Raw genomic sequence first — 27,479 nt, 5'->3', positions numbered from 1 at the left:
TTATTTTACCAAAGGTGAAGAGAAGTGCTGCTCCAGCTGAAATCAGTGCTCCTCGAACACTGGATTTTATCCTGCAGTTAAGGTGAGCAACAAATGCTTCGGACCAACCTTGTGACCTACCCAGTACAGAAGCACAAAACACAAAGCAGCAGCAGGGTTTCTATCCTGTTTTCCACTTTTTCTGGAAAGATAATTTGACTTTTTTCATCTAACTGATTACACAAGGTGCTTTGTTTGGCACCCTGGTGAGCAATGGGGCCTTGATGGAAGCACCATAACCCACTTTCCTTCCTCCAGCAGGAGCTAAAATCAGAGCAAGGCTCTGTACAAGAACAAAGGGAAATTGCAAACTTGTCTCCATTAGCAGAGCATCAGAGCTCCCTTCCTGACTGCTCTGGCAAGGGTCTCAAATGACATAAAATGAGCAAATGGAACCATTTTTGTTTTAGTGTACGGTCACAGCAATGACACCAACCAGGGATGGACAGAGGGCTTGCATGATGCAGAGATCTGACTCTGCCCTTATACCCCGCATTTCTTTTCATGAGGTGAATAAAAGCTGAGTCAAACCTGAATCACGGTGAGCAGGAACTGCAGTAAAATTACCGAAAAAATGTCACTCCACGAATTGAAAGAAAAGAAGAAAAAAAGGGCTATGGAGTCTGAAAAGCGGATCAATAAGGACAGGAACATCTTGTGCTAGCCATGGGAAGCCCTGTGCTGGGATTTGCTAGTTAGATAAGAGAAGGCAAAAAGGAGGACCCAGGAGGGAGCAGGAAAGTGAGCAGGACCAACCCCAGAGATGCCAGGAGGCAGAGAACGATCGGTGCCTGAGGCAGTCACACACTTCATTAGGAATGAGTAGTTGGACATTGCTGCGGAGCAGGAGACAAAATTGGGACTGAAAGGCAACCACCGAGGAAGAAATACGCATAATTCTGGGGGATAAGAATAATTTGGGTCATGCCACAAATAAGCTGCTTTCCCATCTGACTGAGCAGGTCGGTGCCCTGCTCTGGCCATGACCAGAGCGGTCCAGCTCACATCCTGCCTGGAGAGATCCCGCCTTGAGTGGGGGCACGGGGCATCCTCAGCGTCCGAGGATGCAGGGAGATGGGTGCGGGTACCCCGCGCCGCCTGGCGCTGCCATGGACAGGGACAGGGGTGCCAGCAGTACGGGGGATGCAGGCCAGCATCCCACGGCAGGGCTGGGGAAGGAGGGAGCTCATCCCACAGTGCAGCTGCCATCCCGGAGCCTATGGAAACCAGAGGTCCAGGCGGGGGATGCTGCCGTGCTCCCCGGCGGTGCCTGCGGGTTTCGCCCCCGCCGCGGAGGTTTTGGGGCTGCTCAGATGCATCCGGAGGACGCTCCGCGCTCCCTTCGCCACGCCGGGGCTGGACCAGCCTGGGCAGCGTGCGCCTGCGCTGCCAGCCTTCCTCCCCTGCCGCTCCTCCTCCTCCTCCCCCCGCCGCCGGCCCCTCCTCCCGGCTCTGGCGGTGCCGGCTGCCGGGGCCGGCGGGGCCGCTGTGTCCGACAGCCCCGGGGTTATGCCCGGCTGCAGGCGGCGCGCAGGGCCAGGGGCAGCCCGCGGCCGGGGCTCGGAGGTGTCCGGCAGGAGCAGGGGGCGGTGATCCCAGAGCACCCCCCGCCCCTGGGAAGGGGTGCGCGGGCGCTCCGCGGCACGGGAGGAGGAGGAGGAAGATGATGCCGCTGCTGAGGATGCTGAGGATGCGGCGGGCCGGAGCGGAGCGGGGGTACCCGGGCAGCGCCTGGGTGTGCTGCTGGCTGCTGGGCTGGCAGGCGGCCGCCTTGCAGCTGCCACCCTGCCAAGAGGTGAGATTTTCTTCCTCCTCCTCTTTGGGTTTTCTCCATCCGTAAGGGCGGGTGGGGGTATGCACCGGCTCGGGAGGAGGGTGACATCCCAGCAAGGGGGTGTTGCTGGTGTTGCCGGCTCTCCCAGAGCTGTCCGTGGGATGGCAGAGGGGTCAGATCCACAGGGAAGGTCCGTCCGCCCCTCCGCGGTGCGGGCGGGGGCTGTGGGGCGGCCGAGCCCCCCGCATCTCGGGCAGAGCGGCTCCCTTGGCCGTCGGTCGCGAACCGCACTCCCCACTGCCCCTTTCCCCTGGTGATTGCTGCTCCCTTCGGTGCATGGAAATAGCAGAGTCCCCCTCCAAGCGAAGGGGGCTCGGCCGGCCTCGCTGTTTTTCTAAATATCGTGTTGAATCAGCGCAAAGGTGCAGAGTAAGGGAGGAATGGTGTGTGAAGCTGTCCCGCCCTCCCGGTGCCAGCTCGGTGTGTCCGGGGCTGAGCCGTGCGTATGACACGGGGAGAGAAACTTTCTGGCTCTCTACTGCTGTAAGAACCCGAACCTGGAGGCAGTCGGTGTGTTCGGAGCAGGGACGCTCCGCACGGCTGTGCGGGATGCGCGGTGAGGCGGCCGGACAGGGATGCGCAGCCCCGCGTGGCGCCTGAGGTTTTCCGGGGAATGGACCTGGGCTCCATGAAGCTCTTTCCTAGGGTTTCCAGCCTCACTCCTACATGCAGGGAAATCCTCTCTTGAAGAGCAAGTGGGTCTGTCCTGTTTTAAACCAGCAGTAGAGGTGAGGAGGCGGATATCACCATCCCAAGCTGGTCTAGGTGGCCGGAGCTCTGCTCGGGCAAGCAGAAACCTCTAAGTGGGTTAACAACAGCCGGACCCCTTCCTTCTAACCCCCTCCTATCCGAGGATGCTCTGCGACCGCAGCTTCCCTACTTTACCTCCTGCAGTTGCACGGTTTAGCAAGAACTAATTTGTACATTCTCAGAGTGGGTTGGGGGTGGGTGACTGCAGCCCGGTGGGAGCACTCGGCTGATGAAAGGGCTTGATCCATGCTTGGAGGCTATTGCAGTGTGGGACCTCCTCGGCTGGGGCTGTAGAAGACCATGTCTCCTTCCTGTGATGAAAGAGAGCATTGCTGACCTGGGGAATATTCTCTCTTTGCCTATGAAATTTCCTTCTTGTCTTCCAAGTAGCAGAGCTCAGTGCTAGTCTAGCGTGGGAAATCTTGCAGTAGGGAGAGGTGATGTCTGGCAAATCAGTGTCTGTTTTGGGCATGTTTCTCCTAAATGTTGATCATTCTCAGGGCATGTTTTTCCTAAATGTTAGTCATTCTCAGAGAGAGGAATTTATGCCGCCACCTGCTTTAAATTACCTATCTCCCTATTCAGCTAGTGAAGGGAAACAGGTACTTTTAAAGCTGTTTATATCCTAAAGTCTTTGCTTCAAAAATATGAACCTCTGCAGATGGTTAAAGGTGAGAGCTGAACCTGTGCAGTGGTACGAAAATATAAAGCTGGCATTTTGAGCATCTTGCATTGGGCTTTAGGTGTGCAGATTCTCTCTGGAGCCCCACTCCTGTACCCCTTTGGATGTGGACCTGTGTGCTTTCCTTTCAGAGAGACTAACAACGTTGTTTTACTTGACTTGAATGTTCTTTGGAACAGAGACAGCCCTCACCTACATGGTTAAAAAGCTGTTACTTATGTGTGTGCAGCCATGAAAGTGTGCGTCCCAGGAAATGTAATTACAAACGTGTCTGGATGGACGCAGAGGGAAAAAAAAGGAGCTTACAAAGAACCAGGATAGCAGATGAACTGCTTTACAAAAGGGAAGAAGTTAATAGTTTTGTCTCAAAATGTTGCCATTTGGCCTAATTCAGTCCGATTGGAGTGACCTGAGTGTATTGCCATTAAAAACGCATCAGCTCCCGATGAGATTGACTCTGATTTGGGCAGACTCAGACAGAAGTTGTACCATAAGAAAGCACAGCCTGTCAGAGGGTACTGCAGTCCTTTAAAGACTTGGGAAACGTCTTTTGTTTTATATCCGGAAGGTCTGAGAAGCACAAGGCTAAATGTACTGACAGGTAGTTCATTTTCAATCTATAGGGGATCCTTCTTTAGCAGCACTTTCCCCACTCCTTCCTTGACAACTTGTTTTTCTGTTCCCTCACTTATGACAAATACAGATATCTGCTGGTTTGTGAGATTTCTGTGCTGGCACAACATTTGGAGCAGTGGGATCTCTGGCTGTGCCTGAGGCTCCTTGGTGCTCTGATTACATAGATAGTAAAATAATAATGTCTAGCAATGTCACTTTCCAGAAACCTTTTTGTCATTGACTTAATTCATCAGGGACTGTAGTAGTTCAGCACATTAGATTTAGGAGGGCTGTGTTTGTGCTGCAAACCAAAAGTACAAGCAGCTTGAATGAATGTTCCTGTGAATTTTTGGAGCAAATTGATACAGCCATAAGCTTCTGGCTGTGATGGTCATTCACATCAGGAGCCCTCACTGAGCTCTCCAGTGCCAGCAGCAAATTTAAAGGTGATTTGTGCATCTCCAAGAGATGGAGGCAGGCTCAGCTTGGATGGCTGGGGTACCTGTGGGGTACAGAACCTGGGGAGACCCTTCACTGTGCCCTGTGCCTCTGGTGACTTGGCAGCTCGAATTAGGACAGTGGTAGAAGAATAAGTGCTTGGTGAATTCTTTCTGCTATGCCAACGATGATCAGGGTACTCATGCAAATATTTAATGTGTTGCATAAATTATGACTTTGAGTGGAATTGATGACACCCATGCTTTTCACTGCCATTAAATACACATTAAGCTGTTATGTTGGAAATAATGAGATATTCATGCCAGTCCCCCTGCTGCTGCAGGGACAATTGTTGTTGCATATTATGTTCCAATGTTTGGTACTTTTTCTTTTCTAAACTTTTCAACTGAATGGGTCTTCTTCAGCTTCCCCTTAGAGATTCACCCAAATCTGAGCAGATTTTGCTTTTAGGACATTTGATACTCAGCCTAAATGGGTCTTTTCTTAATTTCATCTTTCCTTTCCCTGTGTTGTTTTTGCACTAATAATAATAAAAAAATTGAACTCACCGAGTGACTCTTCTCTTAATTCCCATTCAGATAAATTGCTTTCAAAGAGAGATACAGAGTGTCCTGCTGGCAAAGATGTTTTCTTTCATACTCCTTTTCGACTCTCAGTTATTATGCAGACTGAGACATGCCTCTGACATTGATAATAAATGTAATTCTAATACATTGCATGCTTTACCTGCTGTTTCAGTAGACAAGTAAATTAAAGGGTAATGCTAAATGGTTTCTTTAACAGAATGTATTTTTGCACTAGTCTGCTAGAATGATTATAGAAAAGACAAAAACAATATAAGAAATGTTCTTGGAAAATGGAAGAGTATCCTATAAAATCACTTGCAAGGCAAAGGTAAAGAAGTCTTAAGAATAAAGGGGAAGCATGAACTTGAACTTAGGTCAAGTAAGGTGGATTTGGTGTGTTGAAATAGTGCCAATTCTCATGATGAGAAAAGGTTAAAAAATGGAGTATTTCTAAGCTAAGTGTGAAGTATTTTATGTATATTACTATGTTAAATCAGGATGCTAGGTACTGAGCAATGTAAAATTCTATCTGTGCATGTAAAGGATGGAGAGGGGATGTACCAGTCTTGGAAAGGTGCTATATAAACCAGCATCTCTGTCACCAAGTACACGTGGCAGGAGTGACAGGGGTGTCTGCTGGCAGGAATCTGAATATCTGAAACACTCTTGTGTTGTAAGGGAGCTGTACCTGGTTGGGAAGAGGTTTGGAGTCATTGCAGAAGGCTCTGTGGAGGCAGCACATGTGCTCATGGTGAAGCAATTTGGGTGGATGATTAAAAGAAAAAGAAAAGAATAAAACCTGTCAGAGTGGTTTTGTGCCCTATCATTAGTACTCAGGAACCGTGAACGCTGTGTTTGTTCTACAGCTTCTTAATGAGCACACGGTGATCACTGCAAAGGGTGGGGCTGTCTAGGTAAGGAGGGAGTAACTTGATAGAATAAGAAAAGGAAGAACATGCATTAATGCATGGGGTAGAGAAAATTAATGAGATGCAAATCTATAGGATAAGGTAGAAATAAAAGGATTTTTGTGCACTTGAAAGGCTAAATTTTAAATTTTAAATTTAATTTTTAAATGTTAAATTTTTATTGTTAAAAGGTAATAATTTCATATTTTTATGTAACCATAAACAACCTTTGGGTTGATCAAATATAACTATTTGATCTCTGAGATTAATTTAGTCTCTGTTGGCTTTAAAATCTCTGAAGGGATTAGCTCATTTAGGAAGGAATTCTCCTAAGTTGGTTTCCTTGCTGCCCCTTATTGGTACCCTTGTCCCTTTCTTTGAAGCATCTGCATTTGCAATTTTGGCAACAGTGCAGGTGCTACCTATACCAGCTGCTGGGATAATCCAGATGTTGTATTCCCTAATTTCTAACCACCTTGAAGGATATTAGACACTTAATCTATGAACGATTCATAGTCAGCAGAAGAGGCTGTGGAAAGATTCCTACACAGACCATTTTATTTCTTTCACGTCTTGCTACATGGAGTTTGTCTTTATGGGGGAAAGAGAAATGTACAGCTTCCATTTTCCATGGTGATGAAGGGTCATAAAAATAAGTAAAGAGGAGTAAAGAACAGGCTACAAAATTGCTGACAATGAAGTCGATGGAGTGGAAACATGTGCACAAAAGGTGAGGAGACAGATGCTAAAACACAGGTACCACAGCAGAAAGCACATGAGCAACCAAGGTGGGGGAAGCACAAGAGAGACTGGTGAGGTGTCAGAAATGAAAACCTGGAAAGGAAGACAGATGCTGGCATAAAAACTCGATAGTGAGCCATGGTCGTGATGATTCAAGGATAAGAGAATTAGTCATAGTGGAAACTTCTGTAACAGACCATAAACTCAAAAGAGTAGTAGCCATTAAACCAACACAAGATTGCATTTCTCCCACCATCAAATATCACTGGATCATTCAGGGTGAGAGTTATCATTTATAAAGAAGGCCATGATTTTGTTCTCTTTTATTCTTCATAGGTGGAGGCTGAGTGAGAATAGGAGCTGTGCTGGGATTCCTGACACACCCATGCATTGTGGAGTCAGGACCACCAGCCAGCCAGGAGCCAGGATGGGTTTTTGCAGGGATTTGGGCTGTCAGCTGCCCCACCCAGGCCGTGTTTTCCACCAGGTGTTGGTTGGGAAGGCTTTGGCAGTACTGTGTGTTGCTTTATGCCTGGTGATGACCTGGGTCAGAAATGATGGAATCACTTGAAGGGAACCTTTTCCATGAGCCTGACCCTGTGCTCAGTGAAGGTGTTGGCAGGGCTCCCACTGTCTGCAAGGACCCTGGGGCAGAGCCAGGGGCTCTCAGAGCTGCAGGGCTCAGGCTGTGGGCAGCAGGGGGATGCCACCACTGCAGGCTTCCCTGTGTCATATGGTAGGTTGCTGTCAACACCTGCTGAAGGAAGGGGTAAGCACCAACTAAGTAGAAAAAATAATTAAAGAAGAATAGATAAGTGTGGGTAAAGAGAAAAGTAGCCTTGAATGCCTCACACTTGAGATAGGAAAGAAACAGTGTTTGGGAACAGGCCCCACATGTTGCCCAGATGGTGCAAAGGTTTTTCTAGGGGCTGCTGCTGTGAAGGTCCCATGTTGTTATCCAGCATGGCCATATCTTCCCTAACTCTTACTCCTACTTGGAAAAGAGTGTCCACTCTCTAACCCTTGGTAATACCTTAGGTCTTACCCTGGACCTGAAAATGGGTTTAGGTTTTGGCTGTTGGTACTGGGAACATTTGGGTTTTCAGTCTTTTGCAAACAAAAAACTCTGGTTTTGAAGGAGAGAAATGGATAAACTCCCCCCCCTTTTTATTTTCTTTTTTAAAATTTTTATTCTACCAACCATTTTTTAAAGCAAACAAACAAACAAAATCCTTTCAGTTACAAAGCATCACCTAAGTCTCATAATGACCTTGTTTCACAAGCATTGTGATACTCTTCTTGATAAACAGTGCCAGACAGGAATTGCTGTGCACTTGGGACGTGGGCTCAGAGCTGATTTAAGATGATCTAGGACAACATGTGCAGCTGAGCTTTGTGTTGGTCCTGATCCTGTCACTGTGCTGAGTCACAACTAGCGCTGATTCAGCTGCAGGCTCACCTGCCAAAAGGAAAATAAATAAATTAATTAAAAAGCCAAGAGAAAAGGGTGATGGTTTAGCTGGGAGAATGGCAGAGATGACTCAGTGTTTAAGTTCTGGGGTGATAGAAGTGGTACAGGAGGCTTTGGGACCTACTCAAGGGCACAAGTCTGGTCTTCTTTATTTCTAGAACATAAAAGTTTGGTGGGGTAGAACTAGCCTGGATTTACACTGAGATAATAGCAAGGAGATTGTATTTCCTGATGTAGGAAAACGAGAGCTGGATTGTTGCTCTCTGTTGTGCTTTGACTTAAAAGATGTAAGCACTGTTCCTGCAAGGAAAGGTATTTGCTGGCTGCAAGACATATTTCAATGAAAAAAAAATTTCAGATGATGGTGTATTCCCAACTAGAAAATTTCTTTGGCTTCGAGTTTTTACTGCTACAAAGAGAAGACAAATCACTCATCCCATTGATATGGGATTAACCTCTCTTACCTGTTAGTGTTTTACAGTCAAGAAATGCAACACAAAACAGAGGTGATTTATGGTGACACTTGAAGACTACTGGGAAGTACTTACAAAAAGTGATAGGAGCTGTTATCTGGTAGTGAAAATGCTGGTTGGCTCAATTTTCATTTGGTTAGATTTCATTCCATCTTAGAGGTACAAATATTTTCCAGGGATAATCCACAGGAAAGTGGCTTAGGGTATTTGGGATTGGTTAAAAGGCTCTTCCCACCCTGCCAAGAACAGAAACATCAGGAGAAGGTATTCCTGTAAACAAGGTGAGCCAGTCCATGAGTGTAGGCAGATCCTTGGCCCTCTTCCATATAGCAGGGTAGACCCAGTCAAAAGAGCTGTTTTCTATATGATAATTACCAATGTGGGTTACTAGTGCTAATCTTATAATCCAATTCGAGGAAAAACCCCTGCTTTAGGGAGAGGGTGAACTTTCCCTCTGAGGGTGGAACTGACCTGAACATGCTTAGAGGTGTTTTTGATGTAATGAATATGGTCAGAAAATTCAAATGCATTAGATAAGCAAGCCAGAGGGAGGAGCAAGTGCAAAACCTGAAGATGCCGTTAACATAATTGCTGCTGGGTTGATAAAATACAGTACACATTTAATAGTAGAGAAATCAGTGTGTAAATTGATTGTGCTGTCACAGAAAACTGAAGTGCACAAGGTGGGGACTGCCAGCAGCAAACTGAAGGGTAAAAGGTGATTTAGACCTGAGCTGTTGACTCTTAAAGTGTTAGTTTCCCATGGTGTTTCCCGTGGTGTATGAAATCCTTCTGGTTTTGTACTTGCTCTCTGAGGTTTCATACAGGAAGACCTTCACACAGGCTGGTTGTGTTTTATACATACAAGGGGTGGTGCTGTGTCTTTGGAGAGATGTACAGCAGAAATGGATGACTGCTGGTTTTTCCCAGGCTTTTATATCCATGGCTCCCTCCTGCTGGCAGGTCAACAGTGCTGATCAAATGCTGCTTGTTTCTGGTAAGCTGCTTTTTATCTCCAGCTCTGTGGTTCCCTGAAGCAAATGAAGAAAGGAATAAGTTCCCAAGACAGTTCTTTACTCTTTTGTTTGTTCTTATTTAATCCAATTTTTAAAAAATTCAGACTTCTCTTGAAAAGAAAGAATGAGGGGCCATAACCAGACTTGTTTATGGCAGGATTCATGCTTGCATGGAGGGACTATGAGCTGATGTTCATCTCAGGGATGCTGGGGAAAGGCTGCACGATAGAATTGGAGTGGGAAATTATTCAACTTATCATGCTGCACCTTCCTCACAAGCACCTGCCCTGCAGACCTGCTGATGAGCAGCTTGTGTTGCCTTGTGATGAATGTCAAGTGTCCTGATTAGTAGGAGAGTGGCTCTCCCCTAGAGCTGCTCAAGTAACAGCTGAACCCAGGCCAACTCTCTCCTCTTCCAGAAGATCTGACTGGATGACTGTCAATTAATGCCTGATTTTGATGCTGAATATAGGATACACCAGGGCTCTGAATTCTCCTGGTTTTTTTTAGCTGGAAGCCCACTGTTCTCCGTGTTAGCCTCTGCACAGTGAGGCAGTAGATCCAGAGGTCTTGCTGTATCCTGCACTAAAGGAACACATCCTGTTAGAGTCAAGCCATGCTTTCAGGGATGCACTAGCCAGGTATCACAAATAGTTCAACACTGAGCCCTGAACTGCTGCTGAAATAGCTGTGATCAATGATCACACTCCCATTCACCTCAGCTAAGGGGAGGCATAATGTCAAAAACAATCAATTCCTGTATCTTTTTGTTTTGCAGTATTTTTAATGGCACTTAAAACCGACTCTACTTAAATCTTTGCTGGCTCCTCTGAAAAGTCGTTGCTTTGCAGTTCCAGCTTTTAAATAAAAAAAAAAAATCCTGAACAAACCAGCTGGTTTGCTGCATTGCCCATTGTGATACTGACCTGCAAATCTCTTGAACTGCTTTGCTAAACAAGGGAAAAAGATTTCCTTAAAGCCTCATCATGTGGTCATGGAGGAATCACAGCTTTCATTGAAAAAGACGGGAGAAAAGAAAAATTTGGCTCCTCAGTATTGAAGAGAAGAGTTGAAAATGTGAACTTGGAAAATCTGTAAAGTTAAATGAAGTGGAGCTAAGTTGTGTAGTGTTTTAAGTCCTGTGGCACTTAAATAGGTTATATGAATTTGATGGGGTGGAAGCAACGATGCCTGACTCAAGGTTTTGGGAGGCTTTATGTGACTGTTACTGAAAGTACAATTTGATTAACAAACTTTGACATTATTTAAATTTAGCATCTACATTGTAGATAGTACATTGTAGATGGGAAGACCCTCATAGTGCCTCATTGGGCACCACACATGCTAGAAATAAAAATAAATTACTGGGGCAATGACCTGCTCTCATAGGCAGTCTCTAGCCTGCTGAACAGGACAGACCCAGAGAGCTCTGGTCCCTGAGCTGTCAGTGTTCTCCCTGGCATGGATTTGCCCATGGCACCTGGCACAGCATGGGACACTGCAGCAGAAGCTCTGGATGAGCTCCACAGGAATCCTGCAGTTGGGCAGTAAAGATGAGTGGAGGCAGTTTTGTCATGGGATGATGATAACTGGGTACTTGTTATATGTTAGGAAAGCACACAGCACCCTCAAGGTTCTTCAGGACAGCAGAAAATCAGTGTGAAGAGACCTTGCTCCAGTGATCCATACATAGTCCAAGCATGAGACCCTGATGGTGTGGAAGTAACACAGGGCAGAACCAGCATTTCAACCACAAAAAGAACTTACCTTGCTTTTAATTGTACAAGTTAGGCACCTAGCGTCACCTAAGTATCTGGCAGAGACAATCACCACTCAAGATTAATATTTATCATCCCGAAAGGGATTTTTCTGCTGAATGTGCCCATTTTCTTCCACTGGCTACAAGGAATGTTGGCTTTTGCCAGGTAGATGCTCAGCTTTTAGTTACCTGAAGTAAAATAAGGACTCATCAGTGGAATCAGCCTCCACTGTGAGTTGCATTAGCTGTTACACAAGATTCAAGGTCACTTTGCAGCACTCTGTAAGCTGCAGGGGTGAGGGTGTTTTGATAAGGCTGGGACATCACAGCAGTGCAGCTAGGTCTCTGCAGTGACCTAATTATACTGGAGAAGGGATCTAAATCTTTGCCTCTGAACTGCTGAATTAGAAGGGAAACACAGCAGGAGCACAGTCTTGGTCCTTAGTTTTGGAGAGCTGCTTTGTGAGCCAAGAGTTTTTATTGCTTTGCCTTGTAGCAGCTTCCTACCAAAGGTGCATTATCACACAGCAGGGTCCCTTCCTATCCAGGGAATAATTAACATCAGGCTAATGCCAGGGTAAATTTCTGTATTATACATGCAGGATATGCATGTATATGTCTGTCTATATATCTGTCTGTCTATCTCTAGACACACAAGCTAAGCTTGCCTGTAATTATCAGCTTGTAATTTGTCAAATGGGCTAGACCTTGTATCTGTATTTAACTTCCCACTGCAAAAGGGCAGCTGCCTGATTTTTTCTGGCTTCCCATGTGTGTGGTTACAGGCTGGCTGCATTGCCCAGGCAGGTAAGGCAGCTATGAATGCATCTCTTTCTTTGTGTCCTAGACTGGGTCATATCTCACAGGCACAATCAGTAGAGCAAGGGACAGCTGAGGAACTGTGCCTGAGCAAAACCTTGATCTCTCCCTCCTGCCTTTCCCCCAGTCTGTGGGCTGATGAGTCTCTGCTGATTGATTTGACTGATGCAGCCCTTGTGATAACACATTACCCTGCCCCTGGAAAAGGGTTTAATGGGGCTGTGGACAAAGCTCTGCCTACTTCTGTCATGCCAAGCTCATCCCTTACTAGGCCTTGGTTGGATGCAAGAGGGAATCTTGCAGCTCCAGGCACTCTTTAGCTGCTAGAAATGCTAACAAATTTGCATTTGTAGCTGCCTAAGCTTCCTTAGCCCTATAGGTAAATCTGGACTTCAGGGGAATTGTGCACTGAGCAAGGCTTGGCTAGACCCTGCAACTGGAGGTAATTTTAACTGGAGTCAGCAGCACAGACACAGAAAAGAGTCCAGAAGCTGAATGCAGCTGATGGCCAAGTTTAATCTGTGTTTTCTCCACTGTTTGCTTAGCTCAGGCTGCCTTGGGCTGCTAGTTTCTCCTTGGTTTTATTTATTAGTTATTCTTGCAGTGGAAATGGACTCTGTGGGCTTGGAGACAACCCAGGAGGGCAATACTGGATGAGGCTTGCTCATACGTGTACAGTGTTACATATTTTTCTTGTCAGGCAGTGATTTAAGATATTGCTTTGTTCAGTGAACAGGGTTATTTCACATAAGGCCGTTAAGTGCTCACAAAGGGCTGATCCTATCCTGGGACAAGTGGTTCCAAGTCAGGCAGAGGTTCCCAAAATAAACCTCCCAAGCATGATGTCCCTCTAGTGCTGTAGGTGTCATCAGTCTTTGTCTTTCTTTTTCCCCTCAAAATGGAATATTCCTAAAAATATATAGCATTTCCAAACTTGAATATTGACAAAGAGTCAGCTAAAAATTGTAAAGAAGAAAGTCTTATTTGCTATGGGGTTGTTGTTTTTTATTTTTTTTCCTTCCCTGTTTGAAAATACGCAGCCATCTGGTCACCAAACAAGTAAAATGCTGAATGATATTGGCAGCAAAAAATCCACTGAAAAACAATGAATGGGAGAAGGAAACAGTTCACAGTCTTTCTGTAGCTTGGTGGGTTTTGATTTTGCAGTATTTTTTTCCACAGAGAAGACTCCTGGTTAAAATTTGTATTTGCAAAATATAGAACCTGGTAATAATCTTCATATAAATAAATGCAGCTTTGGCAAAGCCTAAAGTCAATGAAGTTATTTTTATTTTTACTTCCCTACTAGGATTAATTAGGTTTGGCAAAAGAAGCACCCCTTTTCTTCATTTTCAAAATGCTTACTTCATAGTATTACATATAAATGCAATATTATATATCTTACTAATAGAATAAGTAAGATTGTATAGAAGTGTAACAAAGTCCTCCCTATAAGCATGTTTTCTGTCAATGGGACCACTTTGGCTAAAATTATGTGAGTTAGAGTGCAAATCACTTGTTTTGACACAGAAGTGACCAGTACTTGTAGTTCTTCCTTTGAGGACTGTATCTATTGGTAGAAGAGACTTTGGATTGGGGTAACATTCCCTTCCACACTGAAGGTTTATTTCACTGATTCTCTCCTTGGCTGTACCTAAAATTCAGCCCCTGAAGAAGTCTGAAGGGGCCAAGCTGAGCCCAGCAGTGAGCCAGACTCATCCATCCCCCTGGAGAGGGAGGAACACAGCAGGAGCACACAGACTGGGTCACTGGTGATGGGGAATGAGGGATGGGGTTGTCACACCCTGCCCTGTGCAGGCCAAGTACCAATGGGTGTTCTTTCATACAGCAACATCTCTCAAGAGAAAGGGAAATGTGGAGCAAATGCATTTGTTGGGAAATTGTAGAGGAGGTGACAGGGCAGAAAAATGATACAAGATCAGATGAGTGAGCATCACCCAGGCTTCCCTCTAATAACTGTGCTGTTCCTTTTCTAATAGTTTTCTGGCGCCTGGTATGAAAAATTCTTACACCTAATGGAAAGTGATAACCAACAGCAGAGGGACACGAATGGAAGCTTTGCAAAATGCTCGTGCATGTGCCTGCTTTTAAGCACATGAATAATTCCTCTGAAGTTTGAAAATGCCTTATTTAAGATGAAGTCGAAGTTAAATACCATCCTGGATTAAAGTCAGGGAATTCTGTGTATCACAGAGTCAATTGTCTGACATAACTTAGATATATTATTGAATTTAAATATTTCACCTCCGGTAAGTTGAGGATTTTGCTTTAGGTGTAGTGTTGAAAAAAAGCATATTGAATTAAAAAGAATATTTAAATGTTAAGTCAGTTTGGTGCTCATTTCATGTTCTTTTGTGGGTTTTCACAGAAATATTTTTTTTGTATACATTCTGCAGATGTTTTAAGACTAACTAATGATGTCCTCATATGCTTTTTAAAATGGAATTTGTGTAGCAGATTGGACAGGATGATGCTGTGGGACTGCTGCTGGAGGGGAACTGCAATGAAATGGGCCATGTTGATTCCTCAGATAATTAAATCTGGCCATAGTTCAGGTCCTCACAGGATTAAAGTTGGCAACTTGTAAAATATTGTTACCTTTATCCTCCTCTACACAAACCCCCTGGGAGCCCTGTGAGGATGAGACAGTTTGGCAGTAGTGCACTGAATCACTGAAAATGCATTTTCCCTATGGACACTGTAACTGCAGGAATTAAACCTGGTTCAGAGCAGAGGCTCAGTGAGGAAGTGGCCATACAGAAGGAGAGACACAAGCTCTTGGATGCACTTGGACATGCCCAGAAATATTAATGTTGAGCTAAATTGTTCACTCAGATTGGAGGAGCCTTGTAGATACATATGCTATAATATTTGCCTTGACATTTGCTCCATCTGGCTCATTTTTCTCAAGTACATGGATATAATTTCCTCACTGAAGTTATCAGCTCAGGTCCTCATCTGAGGTAAGTTATTTTGTCCTACTCAGCTATTTTATATCTAATGTAGTTCTAGTTCGTGAATTCTACACACTTCAGGAGCAACCAAAGTGAGAGTTTGCCTGTGTCCTTTATTTTGAGATTATAAAAAGGGGCTCCAATTTATCATCTTGACTTTCGTCTGGTAAAGAGAGGTCATGCCCAGGTGTGAAAAGAAGTGAGTTCATTTGGCTGGTGCTTCAGGAAGTGGTTACATTTAGAACTGTGTTGGTGTTCAGAAGGAGAACAAGGAGTAGAAATAAAAAGGAAATGTCTTGGGAGATGGAAACGCAGTGCCCAAGGGAAACCTGGTGAAAGCTTATACATCTGTTGAGTGGAGACTGCCTGGGTCTGCTTGCTCACCTTGGAGCAGTTGGCTCATCTCAGGTCTGGGACCTCCTGATCACTGAGGCACAAAATGATTTGGGTTGGAAAGGACCTTAAAGATCATCTGGCTCCAGCTCTGCCACGAGCAGGGACACCTTTCATTAGACCTCAGGGCTCCCTCCCAACTTGGCCTTGATGACCTTGAATCCTTCACAAACTAAAGCTCAGCAGTTTTTTGCAGTGGCTTAATTAGAGCCACTTGGGATGCTGCAGGTACCTTAGGAAATTGCCTTTTTGGGATTTGCTTCTGAGCTATTAAATGGTTATACCCTGAACCCTTTCTGTGCAGATTGCCTTCTGAATAGATAACAGTCAGCAACATCCATACTCAAAAAACCAGGAGCTTCTTTTTTCATTTATGAGTCTTAAGCCCTGAATAGCTGGGAATAAAACATCAAGGTTGAAAAGGAGGAGGAATGAATAAAATCCAGCATATTAAAAGTTATAATTAGAACTGTGATCAACTTTGATACTGTCAGGCCTGTTCGACTGTAATAAGAGAGTAGCTCTGAATAAAAAGCTTCACCATATTGGTAGTGAAACATGAATCTTGTTCTAGGAGAACATTTTGGCTGATTGCACAGTGCCAGGGTGTGTGGATCTGAGATACAGCACGTGGGTGGCTTATCTGGTGTCCATATGCACGCAGAGTTTGCATGAGGCGTGCTGTATACTTGATGTTTGTGAATAACAGGCACTAATATTTACTTTCCTGAAGAGAAGAGCTGGGTTTATGTGTATGGAAGTGACCTTGTGCAAACAGTTCTCTGCCAGCCCTTCTGGATGCTGCTCTGTTTGTGTGGCAGGGAGCAGGGAGGGACCCCCAGCCAGCTGGGGACTGTCCATCCATCCTGCACAGCAGCACTCGTGGAGTCACTGTGTCACTGTGTCATTGTCCCCTCTGCAGGGCACTTGTTTGCTTTGTGCTCTCACTGGTGAATACCAAATGACAGAACAGAGGATTTAGTGAGCTTTCTCCTTTACAGTTCTGTAGGTAGGAATTTATGGTAGTAGGAGTGGGAAAATACTATAAAATCAAGTGTGAGGCACTATGTAGGAGGTTACAGATGACCTTGCCCCTGGTAAGTCACAGTTGTACTAATTACCAAAAAAGAGGAACAGCCTTACCCTCAATGGCTCATAGCTGTGACTAATGAAGATAAATGTGATAAAATGGGTGGGTTAGCTGCTCAGGGGGATTTTGGAGGCAGAGGGCCTGGAGAAAGAGGACCTTGAGGAGGTAGAGGAGCTCTGAGGAAGAAGGAATGATCTGGAGAGACACAAAGAAGAATGAAACAAGGAAGAGAGCTGCTGCTGTAAAAGATCTGCTGTGAGGTCAGTCTGGGTCTGATGGAGTCAGAGCCTGCTGCTGGAGCCTGCAGTCATAGCTGAGCTGGGTGAAAGCTGTGCTCAGAGTCTGCAAACCAATACTTGCAGTCATATTCCAGCAAGAAATAGCCAGCAGTCAGAGTCTGCAGCTGGACCCTACAGTAGGAACTGGCTGTAGTCAGAGTCAGGATGGCAAAGCTGTAAAGAATAATAAATCAGGACCCTTTTCATGTTGTTGAGTGAGAGTCTGTGTCTTGGCTTGTTTCTATCCCTAATGAGAGGTCTGCTACAACACACTACACCTCTTTTTGCCTTTTTTTTGTTGCTATAAAAGAGTGTATAAGGGATATATTTCCAGTAGCTAAAAAGGCAACTACTTAAGCCATGCATAGGATGCCTAAATTTTGAGAGTTAAAAAGCTGTAGCCCATTAATGCTAGTTTGATGGACCTTCATGAGATTGTGAATATTGGCATTAAACCTGACAGTTTTTCCTGAAGCCTAACATTTCTGTTAATGCATGATCTTTCAATCTAGTTAACTTCAAGAATTGCGGATTTAAGCCCTGAGAACCTACTTCAGCAAGGTGTTTTAGGGATTGGTCTTTTGGGGGTTGTTGTCAGTATGTGCCCTGTACCATTGTGACCTTGTTCTCCACCACAAAGCTGCACCTGCAGTGACCTGAAAACCTCTTGTCACAACCAAGAACAAGTGAAAAAAGTGTTATTTTTAGATGCTTCTGTTGAGTATTGAAATAGGGATTCCTGCTTTGGAAGAGAGAACGTCAGGAAAATCATTGAAAAGCCTGGACCTCCTGAAGATGCTGATCCTGGCTGTGTGAAAGCAAAGTGATGCAAGGCAGTGGGGTGAATGTCTGTAGGAGTGTGTAAAATCACCATGCATAATGAAAGTATCACTGAAAAAGTTTAGCCACGTAGCAAGTTGTGTGCATTTATTAAATTTAAAATATGATTACTTGTGCATTTAAAAGTATGTAATAAAAGAAAATAAAACCAACAAAAAACAACCCATGATGTATAAATTTTAGGTTTTAAGATTTTCATGTAATGAATATTAAAGAAGAGTGTCATGCATAGATTGGTGATAATAAAAGTAATTCTCAGTTTGACAAACTACATTTATTTGGCTGTAAAAATCTGAGGAAAATTACAAAAACTCATAGAAGGCTTGTTGCCGTTATGGAAAAATATTCACTTTGTGGAACTGGATTAAACTTGTCCAAATATTAGTGCTGGGTGACTAAAAGACTAGATGACTCAATAACATTAGAACAATGAGGATAAACTTATGTATCAGCATCCTTTATGATCATGTTCTTTACTTTGGTTTTCTCTTTAACCTGTTTTTGTTTTAGAAAATTTAGCTCAGTGAAAAATTATAATTTTCCAATCAGTCTTGTCTAAAGCCTGTTTGAGAAGCAATAGAGATTTGCAGGTGAATTTGTTAGGTTTCAAGACTGAAGGGTTAAAAACCCCATAACCCAAAACCTGATGGCATAAAAGGAATCATTGGGATTTTTGCTTTGGTTGTGGAGTTAACTCCATCCTGTGTAAATGACACTGAAGAAATCCCTGAGAATAAAGGCTGGTCAGTTGGGATGAAACCTCAATGTTTATGGGGTGAAGCAAGCTTTCAAAAGAGTATTTCAAAGGGTCAACCCCTTCTGCCTGTTCAGAAAGTAATGGTTGAGTTTTCTGTTAAATAAACCTCAGGTACCACAGCATGCTTGGTGGTTTTTATTTTAATGAGTTGGGCTTCTCTCATTGTGTGAAACTGAGTGGAATTAATCTCTCTGTGTGGTGCTTCTCCAGTGGGCAGCACTGCCCTCTTCACCCTGCATCCCACCCTATCCTGCCTGTACCAGCCCACCCTCCATGTGTGTTTGTTGACCCCAAAATAATTTAGTATTTCCTTTACTGGTACAAGAGACTTCCACCAACACACTCCTAGTGGGAGAAAATGGAGAAGTGAGGGGAACTTAGTCACAGTAAATTCATCTTCACAGAGGTTAATTTTCAAGAGGGGAGGCTCTGAAGTATCTGTTGGTCTCTTTTGATATTTGTGGAGCTTTGTGAGCATGAAAGGCTGTGAGTGCTCGGTGTTAGAGTTCACAGAGAGCACAGCTGGCACGCTGCTACCCTGCAGAAAGCCAATGTGCCTCTGACAAGTCTATTACCAGTGAGCTCTGACTGTGGCTTATTGCATTCGACATCTTTTTACAAAGGGTAAAGTATTTTAAAGAATTTCAAGGAAGAACTGTGAGAAAACGATTGCAGCAATTTCTTTCCTCCACACCAAAGACAATGCTGGTGTTAAAGTAGCTGACCTCCTCCAAAGCAGTTATTATTTAAGGGCAGAAATGGTAAAATCTGGCCTTATAATCAAATCCAAGGTGGTATTTAGACTGCAAAACCCTTTAAGAAAGGTCCTCTGGATCAGAAAGAGCAAGACCCTGGGTGGTTTAAGCATTATAACTGGATGAGTATCAGAAAAACACAGGGTTGCTGCTGAGAATCCTGAAAGGCAAATCAACACATGGGCTAGTAAAACATTAGATGCATCCCAGGGATTGGAAAGAACAATTGCTAAATGTGTGGTGAAACACTGACAGGTAAGAACTGTGTGACATACAGGATGTCCTGGCAGGAACAGGGGCTGTAGAGAAGGAGGAGATGGGCATGGGTGGTGGGAATGGCTCCCTCATCGTGGAAATTGTGCTGTTTTTTTGCACCACAGTTATATAAATCTATATTACAAACTAAACTTGATTCTAAATTACATAGTCTTGTAACTAGGCAGCTTCTTATGTTTTCCTGCTCCTAAAGGTTCTCTGTGTTAATCCAGTAAATGCTGCTGGATTACAAGGCACTGGTTAGCACAGGAAGGGTCGTGACAAGCTTGAGAGGCTTCAAGCTGCAGAGCTGCAGCTGTACTGGCTGCAAAGGGATCTCCCCCCCCATCCTGGGTGCTGTGCCAAGGTTTTTGCCTGTCCAGAGATGTATTGTGCCCCAGGAAAAATCACCTCTGAGCCACGAAATTTGTGCCAGTACCCCTTGGTCCCTGAGGTTTGGGCAGCCCCATCACTGCATGGCAGTGATTAAGCAAAGCATGTGAGGCTTTGTGTTTGGGGGCTACTGGAAAACCTCACTTGCATGAGAAGATCATAGAATTATAGAATAGTTTGTGTTGGAAAGGACCTTAATGCCTATCTAGCTTCCATCTTTCACTAGACCAGGTTGCTCCAAGCCCCATCGAACCTGCCCTTGAATACTTCCAGTGAAGGAGCATCCACAGCTTCTCTGGGCAACCAGCTGCAGTATCTCACCACCCTCACAGTAAAGAATTTCTTCTTAATATCTAATCTAAACCTGCCCTTTTTCCGTTAAAACCATTGCCCCTTCATCCTGTCATTACGTGACCTTGTGAAAAGCCCCTCTCCACCTCACCTGAACATCTCCTTTAGGTAGTGGAAGGTGCTGGAAGATCTCCTCAGACACTTTTCTTGGAATATTTACCATAAAATAGCCCTTGTATTCCCTGAGCCCCTAAGAGGATAGGTAGTAACTTTGTACCTCTCACCTCCTCATTAGGGAATTAGGTGTGGTTTCAAGATATTTTGACAGTCCTGAGGTCTTTATCTCTAATTATTATGATCTGTTTTGTCTCAAGTCTTTCACCTCTAGAATTGGGCAGTATTTTCCTGCCTTTGGGCAATTTGACTGTCAAAGTTGTTATTTTCACTCAGTGTTGTGGCCTGATATAATTCTTGCTCTAATTCTACAAAAGAGAAAAATTGACATCTTGGTTTCTCAGCCTCCTACGCAGGGTAACAGGGTTTGCCTTTTATTCCCAGAGTAACAGAGTTAGTTAGAAGTGGTAAAATCTGGTCCTGTTCTCTGTTACTGGAGAAGTAATAAAAATAAAATTACAGAGGAAATTGGGGTTTTTTTGTTTGTTGCTGTGTTGGCTTGAGGATTAAGTGATGTGCTACTGAAACTGGAGACTTAATGATGGCTCATTCTCTCTCCATTGCTGGTTGTTGCCTTTCAAACTAATCTCTAGGTCTTTGAACTAATTATTTTGAGGACATATGAGGATGTGTAAGTGTTGCCTCCCTTCCCCCATGCTGGCATAGCCTTCGAGGAGGGAAAGGACTTACACAAAGTCAGCTATAAATCCTGACCCTGTCTGAGTAAATTAAGAAGGAGGCGGAATTACTGATAGGAGCACTCAGCTCCATAATCCAAACAAGAATGAACATTCAGATGAGAAATGCTTTGTATGCTTAGGTGAATCCATAGTGAAGTTTTAATTATGTCCTTTTGTGACTAAGCCTAAATTGCTGCCTTAACAACTTTCCAATCAGTAAGGCTGGATGAAATGGTGTAAAATAATGCTACTGTTTTGCCACTAACATTTCTTAGGAGCAAGGCCACTCTGTTAATTTTCCATGAGAAGCACACTGAGCCATTTTCTGCTCTGCTCCAGCTCCCTCTGATACCATCAGGAAGGTGCTTGCCCATGGAGTGGGAGCTGATTGTGCCATGGGCAGCTGTGGTGGGCACAAGCTGCTGTCATCATTCCCAGAACAGCAGGGTCAGTTCAGACCATCAGATGCCAGGGGAGCCCAAGGTCCCACTGCAGTCAGGGAAGTTGGGATCTACATCTGAATTTTTTTACTATCAGTACATGGTTTAGGTTTTGCAGCTTTTTGTCTTCTCTGACTGTACAGGGTCAGGGATGAGGATGAGACCTGCTCTGCTGCCTGGAAGTTAAGCAGCCCAAAACTGTGCCTTGCTTCTGAGTTTTCTGTGTCCCCAGCAGTGAGGCATCACCCAGTATGCTGCAGCCCTTGACCACTGGCATAGTGGGACATTAACAAGCCTGTGTGTACACACATGCTCATATCTGCTAATACCCATTTCTGATGGAGAAGGGCTTTATTAGAGTATGCTTTTAAGGTATTAGAGAGGCAGAGATTTAAATGGGTGGCCCAGTGGTACTCTCAAAGCCACAGAACAGCTCAAGCTGGTGGCAGAAGGAGGATCAGGAGCTATAAGCTTTATTCCCAGTGTTTGCTCTAAACACTAATGAACACTTTTCTTAATGCAAAGCCAAAGCCTGAAGTCTGTGTTGTGAAATATCCAAGAGAGTGAAACTTAGGTTGCTTATAAGCCAGTTATCTTCAACCCTCCCAGGCATTTAATGCAGTCACAGTTCTGACTGACTCTTCTATACCATTATGAGTAATCAAGGTGGTAAAGTTATGTTAATCTCTGATTACAGTTATTTATAACAGTTTCTCAGGTTCAGGAAAAAAAACATGTAACTAGTGTCCACCTTAGGATAGCTACTGAAACTACTCACAGCCCAAAGAGTGACAGCATTCATTGTTACATGTACATTTTCATTGTACTTAGTCATCACCGGACTCCTCAGGAAGAAAGAGAAAACCATATAATTGATTAGATGGAATATTGGAAAAAAGTGGGTGGAAAATGAGTCAGTGACTGTAGTTGTTGTGGTACCCAGATGTGCAGGTTATGGACAGGTCTGGTACTTTCATACATACTCATGAGTAATTCCTTGTTCCCTTCTGCCATGCAGATAAAAGCATCTGCACTCTCATTTATTATTTATCTGTGAGCAATGTTTTTCTTTTAATTAGAAATGTCAAAGTAAAATGATCTTTTCTGGGACTAGAAATGGCTCTTGTACATAAAGGGTAATGTGTGCTTGGAAAATGTTAATACATTTCAATTTAGTGAATATCATGTTAAAGCTGCTGTACTGCACCGAGCTTTGTAGAAACAGTGTTTTGGAGAAGATGATGCAATTTGATAAAAAACCCCACTATTTTTGGTCCACCATTCTTTTTATATGGTTAATATCATCCCCATATGTTACAAAGCCTTTTGCTAGTGGGTGCACATGAAGTGTAACATGTAGGTGAGAGGCTCTGCTGTACCACACCTCTGCTCTGCACTTACCCCATTTCACATTTGGTCACTTCTCAGTCTGCTGCGTTGATTGCTCTCTGTAATTAAATTCTCAGCAGCAAATTCAATTTCTGGGCAGCTGTGGCACATGTTCCTCCTGTGTCTTCTTGGATGGTGTTGCAGAGAAAAGCAAGGCAGCACATGCAAAAGCTGTCAACCATTTCTAGCAGGAGGAGTTGAGGAGGGAAGTGCAGTGAGGGTAAGAATTAGTCCTGCCAGTCCAGCTTGCCTTGATGAAAGCACCCCTGAATTCATGAAAAAGGCATCTGTATTTTTGGGATGTGGCTTCCATTCCCTTTCTCCAGGCAGCATGGCTCTGGCAGGGTGGGTGCTGTGGATGTTGCATATTCAGGTCCATGACAGAAGACAGAGGATGCTGTTTTTAGTGTTCAATGCCGCCTGGGGACCAGATCACTCAGGAGAGATCTGCCCATGCAGATTAACCTGGGCATGCTCAGTCCCACCGTGCTACACACAGACCTTTCCACGTGGCTTCCCATTTTTTAACGTGGCCAAAGGGGAGTCCACAGCCTTTGGGTTGCCAGACTTTGCTAAATAACCCAGCTTCATCAGCAGTAAATCTTCCAACCATTTTTAAAAAGGAGCAGCTGTAGGAAGATTAATGTGTTTGAAAGCATCAGTCTATGACAAATGGTGTTTTTTGGTAACTCTGGCTCACGTGGGCAATTTCTCTGGAGTCAGTGGGATGACTTGCTTGAGCAGAAGCCATTAGTCACAGCCTGCACAGCCCTAATGAAATGTGTGCCACTAAAGGAAGGATGCTGCTTCTCAGAGGAAGGCACAGATCCAGCCTGACTGAGTAGATGATGTTGTAGGCAAATCATCCCTGCTCTGCAGTTTCATCACTTTAGAAATCATGATTAGAGAGATAATTTCCTTCAAGAATTCCCATTATGTTTTTAGTCAGATTAGGTTAGATGCCATTGGACCAGCAGAAAGAGTCTCCACTAGCCTGGAAGCTGTGTACATTCTTGCCATAAATAAGAGTCTCTGCTGTAATCATCTGTAAGCCAGTGATGAGGGCTTTGATGGATTCGACAGCCTAACTTGGATGACTTCAGTTGTCATAATTCCTTCATCAGGTTAAAAGAATGCAGATAGGCTGGGATATTGTGAAACTGTTACCTACAGGTGTTTAGAAGGAAAGCCCTGACTAAGAAAGCCATTCAGTTCAAGTAATATTAATGTTTCCAGATTTTTCCAGACAGCTGCATATGAAAGTTCTTCAAGTTGCCATGCGTTTTCCATGGTGTGGAATAGGGTGGGAATGGCAGGAAAAGTTTGCAGCTTGAGTTGTGCTGCTTTTATCATTTAGTAATTTTTTTTTCTCTCTGGTGATCTGATTCAATGAACTTTTATTGTGGGGTGTTCCAAGATGCAGCTCATAGCACCAAAAAGTGCTTCCCAACGAGATAGGTATGCAGCAAGGCTTGGAAATAATAATAATAATAATAATAATAATAATAATAATAATAATAATAATAATAATAATAATAATAATTATTATTATTATTATTATTATTATTATTATTATTATTATTATTATTATTATTATTGAAAAAAAGAAGCCAAAACCAACCAACCAAAAAGAAAAACAAAAATGCAACAAAAAAAGCAAACCCACAGAAAACAAAAAACAAACAAAAAACTCCCAAAGCTTGAACAGATCAAAACCATCAAAACTTGACTGCAGAACCTGATCCACTAATCATCCTGGTCATGATAAAAGTGATGGTATTATAAAAACAGTGGGGATAAAGGTGCCTGCTCTGAGAAAGGTAAACAACCAGATGAAGATAAAAAGAGACATCTTAGTCTAATACAGGAAAAATAGCAAACAAAAATGAAGAAATATACATATTATATAAAATAGGTGATGTTGGGCCAAAATATATCAAAGAAACGGAGAGAGATTTTAGACTCCTAGAGAAGAGAGAATAATGTTTACACTAACTCCATTACTGATAATATCTTAAGTATTTTATGATGAAAGGATACTGACTCATGAAATACCTTTATGGAAAATAATTAGTAGTAAAGAGCTTGTACAATAACTGGAAAGATGATTGGAATCTAGAGAACAAATATTCAATTAATGTATATGCAGAGTTTGGTATGATAATGAGTAACAGAAATTCTGAGAAATTAAAAAAATATGCTTGGTGTTTCTCTAAAAAGAAGACAAGCCTTGGCTATCACTGGCCCATAGACCTGACTAAAAGAGTCTAAAAAATAACAGGGGAGAGAAAATCATTATCTTGCAAATAGAAAAATCATGGATTTCACTGGAACAAATAATGTCAGACAAATTTCATTGCATTTTTGCACTTGCTATCGTATTGCATTGAAATATCCTCATAAAAGAAATCCAGTCTGTGCTTTGAACCCCATGACACTGATAAGTGACTGAAGAACTAAAAACAGAGCAGTGACATGTCCAGACAGAGATTCATAGCAGGTAATTTATCCACAGAGCAAAAAGCACTTTTATTTAGCATTTCCTTTGATAAGGGCATCTTTTAACTACCCTCAGCAACTGTGTAGTACTAAATGGTACTAAACTGGCAGGCATAGGAAACACTGGGGAAAAAAGAATAATTCATGGCATGGAGATACTTGGTTGCTACACGTGTAACTTAGTGACAAAGTGTCCAATAAATTATTTTTACATCCTCAGTGTTAGCTTTATTTTTTCTTCAGTATTTTAAAACACTGGAAAAGATGACATGAAACTCTCCCTTGTTTCTATGCAAGAGAAAGGGTTGGCCATATGCAGTGAATCCACTCAAAAGCAGACTTGCAGTGCTTTGCTCAGAAGGAGACTGAGCCAAATTTGCCCAGATTTGCAATGGTAATCCAATTCTGTCTTACATCTCCTTTAAGGGCTGTTCCTGGACATGTAGGCAGCTTTTTGTCTGCATGCATATTTATTAATTTTAATTTTAAAAGTTCCATGTCTCCTGTAAATGATTGAATACAACACATAGCAGGGCATGGAACTCAGAAGAGAGAATATAGGTCCTGGCCCCTGATCTATGTACAGGTACATGCTTAGTTCTGAGGTTGGGCTGGATATGAAAATACTCAATATTTTGGGTTTAAAGATGGAGCTACATGCTGGAATCCTCTACTGTGTAACTGCAGGTGGAAATGCCCTCCCAGATGATTCAGTGTCTGTATGATAGCTAATATCTAGCAATAATTAAAAATAATTACTTTCTAATGACTCTTTAGAGGAGAATTATATTAAGCAGTAAAAATTACTTCCAGTGTATAATTAACATATCTGTAATAAAAATAATCTCAAATACATTATCAGGAGAAAGTAGAAACCTGTAAATAGGAAATTCTAAATAGACACAGGGATAAAGGGTGTCAGCACAACAGATGAAATTCAGCGTGGTGACAAAGATCAGTTTGGTGACAAAAAGTGCTAGTCTGTCTTGTGGTGGCTTTCCCTGAAGAAATAATAGAAGATATCAGTGATGAAGGGTGTAAATAAACAGCTTATGGAAAAATTCAATTAAAATTCAAATTTTATTCAAACTCAATTCAAATTAAATTCAAAAGTTCAATTCAAATTCAAATAGATTGTAAGTGGTTGTAGTGGGGAGGGAAAATGTGGCATCAGTTTTATTTTCCTGTTTATGGCCCCTGAGCACTGAGTTGAAGCTGAGCTGTTGGAATACCAACAGGATGAGATGAGGACATCTCACTGCTGACAGGGTGAGCAATTTGGGACGTGTGGGGTTGGCTCCTGGGCTCCTGAGTCCATCTCTGCATCCTATGGTGGCAGCAGTGGAGGCCTTCCAAGGCACTTCTTCTTCACTGAGGAGCAAAGGTGTGGTATAAAAATACTTTCCTGCGAAACTGGGGTGGATTTAGCATTTCCAAATCAAATACAGGTATCCTGAGGAACAGCACTGGTGGAACTGCTGGCTTTAAAAACCCTTGCACATGCAGTAAGATGATTACAGAACAATCTTGGCACAGCTTCTGCCCCTTTCCCCTTCTCAGAGCACCTGTGTGAGCTGTGGTGGATCCCGGAGCCAGCAGCCTGTCCTGGCTGGTAGGAGATGTGCACCCATTTAGGAGCAGCTCTGATGGCACCCCCTGTGTCCCCTCCTGACTCCCAGCTCCCAGCAGTGCCTGAAGCCAGAGGGATTTTAATGAGCCTGCCTCTCACAATAGCAGAGACCGAGGCCAATTAGAGGTGGTGTTTGGGTTTCAGGATCATTAAATTAATCAGGAAAATGCAGCCTAGTTCCTGTGAGGATGTTGTGTTTTGTAGCTGATGAGATTGTGTTCTACCTGCTGCCTTTGTCCACTGCCCAGAAACAACGAGAAAGCTGGAAAAAAGGAAAAAATATCCTGTTGGGAAAAGAATCAGCTTAATGTTCAGTATTGTAGGATGAAAACAGCCCTGAATGTGGGATGTTTTGACTTCATTTAACCATGCTGCAATATTACCTGCATTACCTAGTTTACTCTGTGAATGTATAACATGATAGTTGATATCTTTCTTTCTAATGTATCCCTTACAGCTAAAACAACCCCCTACTAATTGGCAGCAATGACCTTGCCTGCTACCTCCA

At 43.4% G+C, this 27,479-nt stretch overlaps 1 protein-coding gene across 1 annotated transcript in view; it reads left to right on the top strand.

Moving 5' to 3' along the window:
- The first annotated feature begins 1,681 nt into the window (after positions 1-1,681).
- Positions 1,682-27,479, top strand: part of ELAPOR2 (endosome-lysosome associated apoptosis and autophagy regulator family member 2) — a 95,034-nt gene continuing 69,236 nt past the window's right edge. Inside the window, exon 1 of the mRNA XM_014883135.2 lies at positions 1,682-1,834. Within this exon, the coding sequence (XP_014738621.2) occupies positions 1,703-1,834 (132 nt within the window). The 5' untranslated portion in view covers positions 1,682-1,702. The remainder of the gene's footprint in view (positions 1,835-27,479) is intronic.

Source organism: Sturnus vulgaris, chromosome 5 (assembly GCF_052056855.1).
Source record: "Sturnus vulgaris isolate bStuVul1 chromosome 5, bStuVul1.hap1, whole genome shotgun sequence".
NCBI classification, from domain to species: Eukaryota; Metazoa; Chordata; class Aves; order Passeriformes; family Sturnidae; genus Sturnus; species Sturnus vulgaris.
Note: the sequence above shows the minus strand (reverse complement) of the source record. Positions and strands in the feature narration are given on the sequence as shown.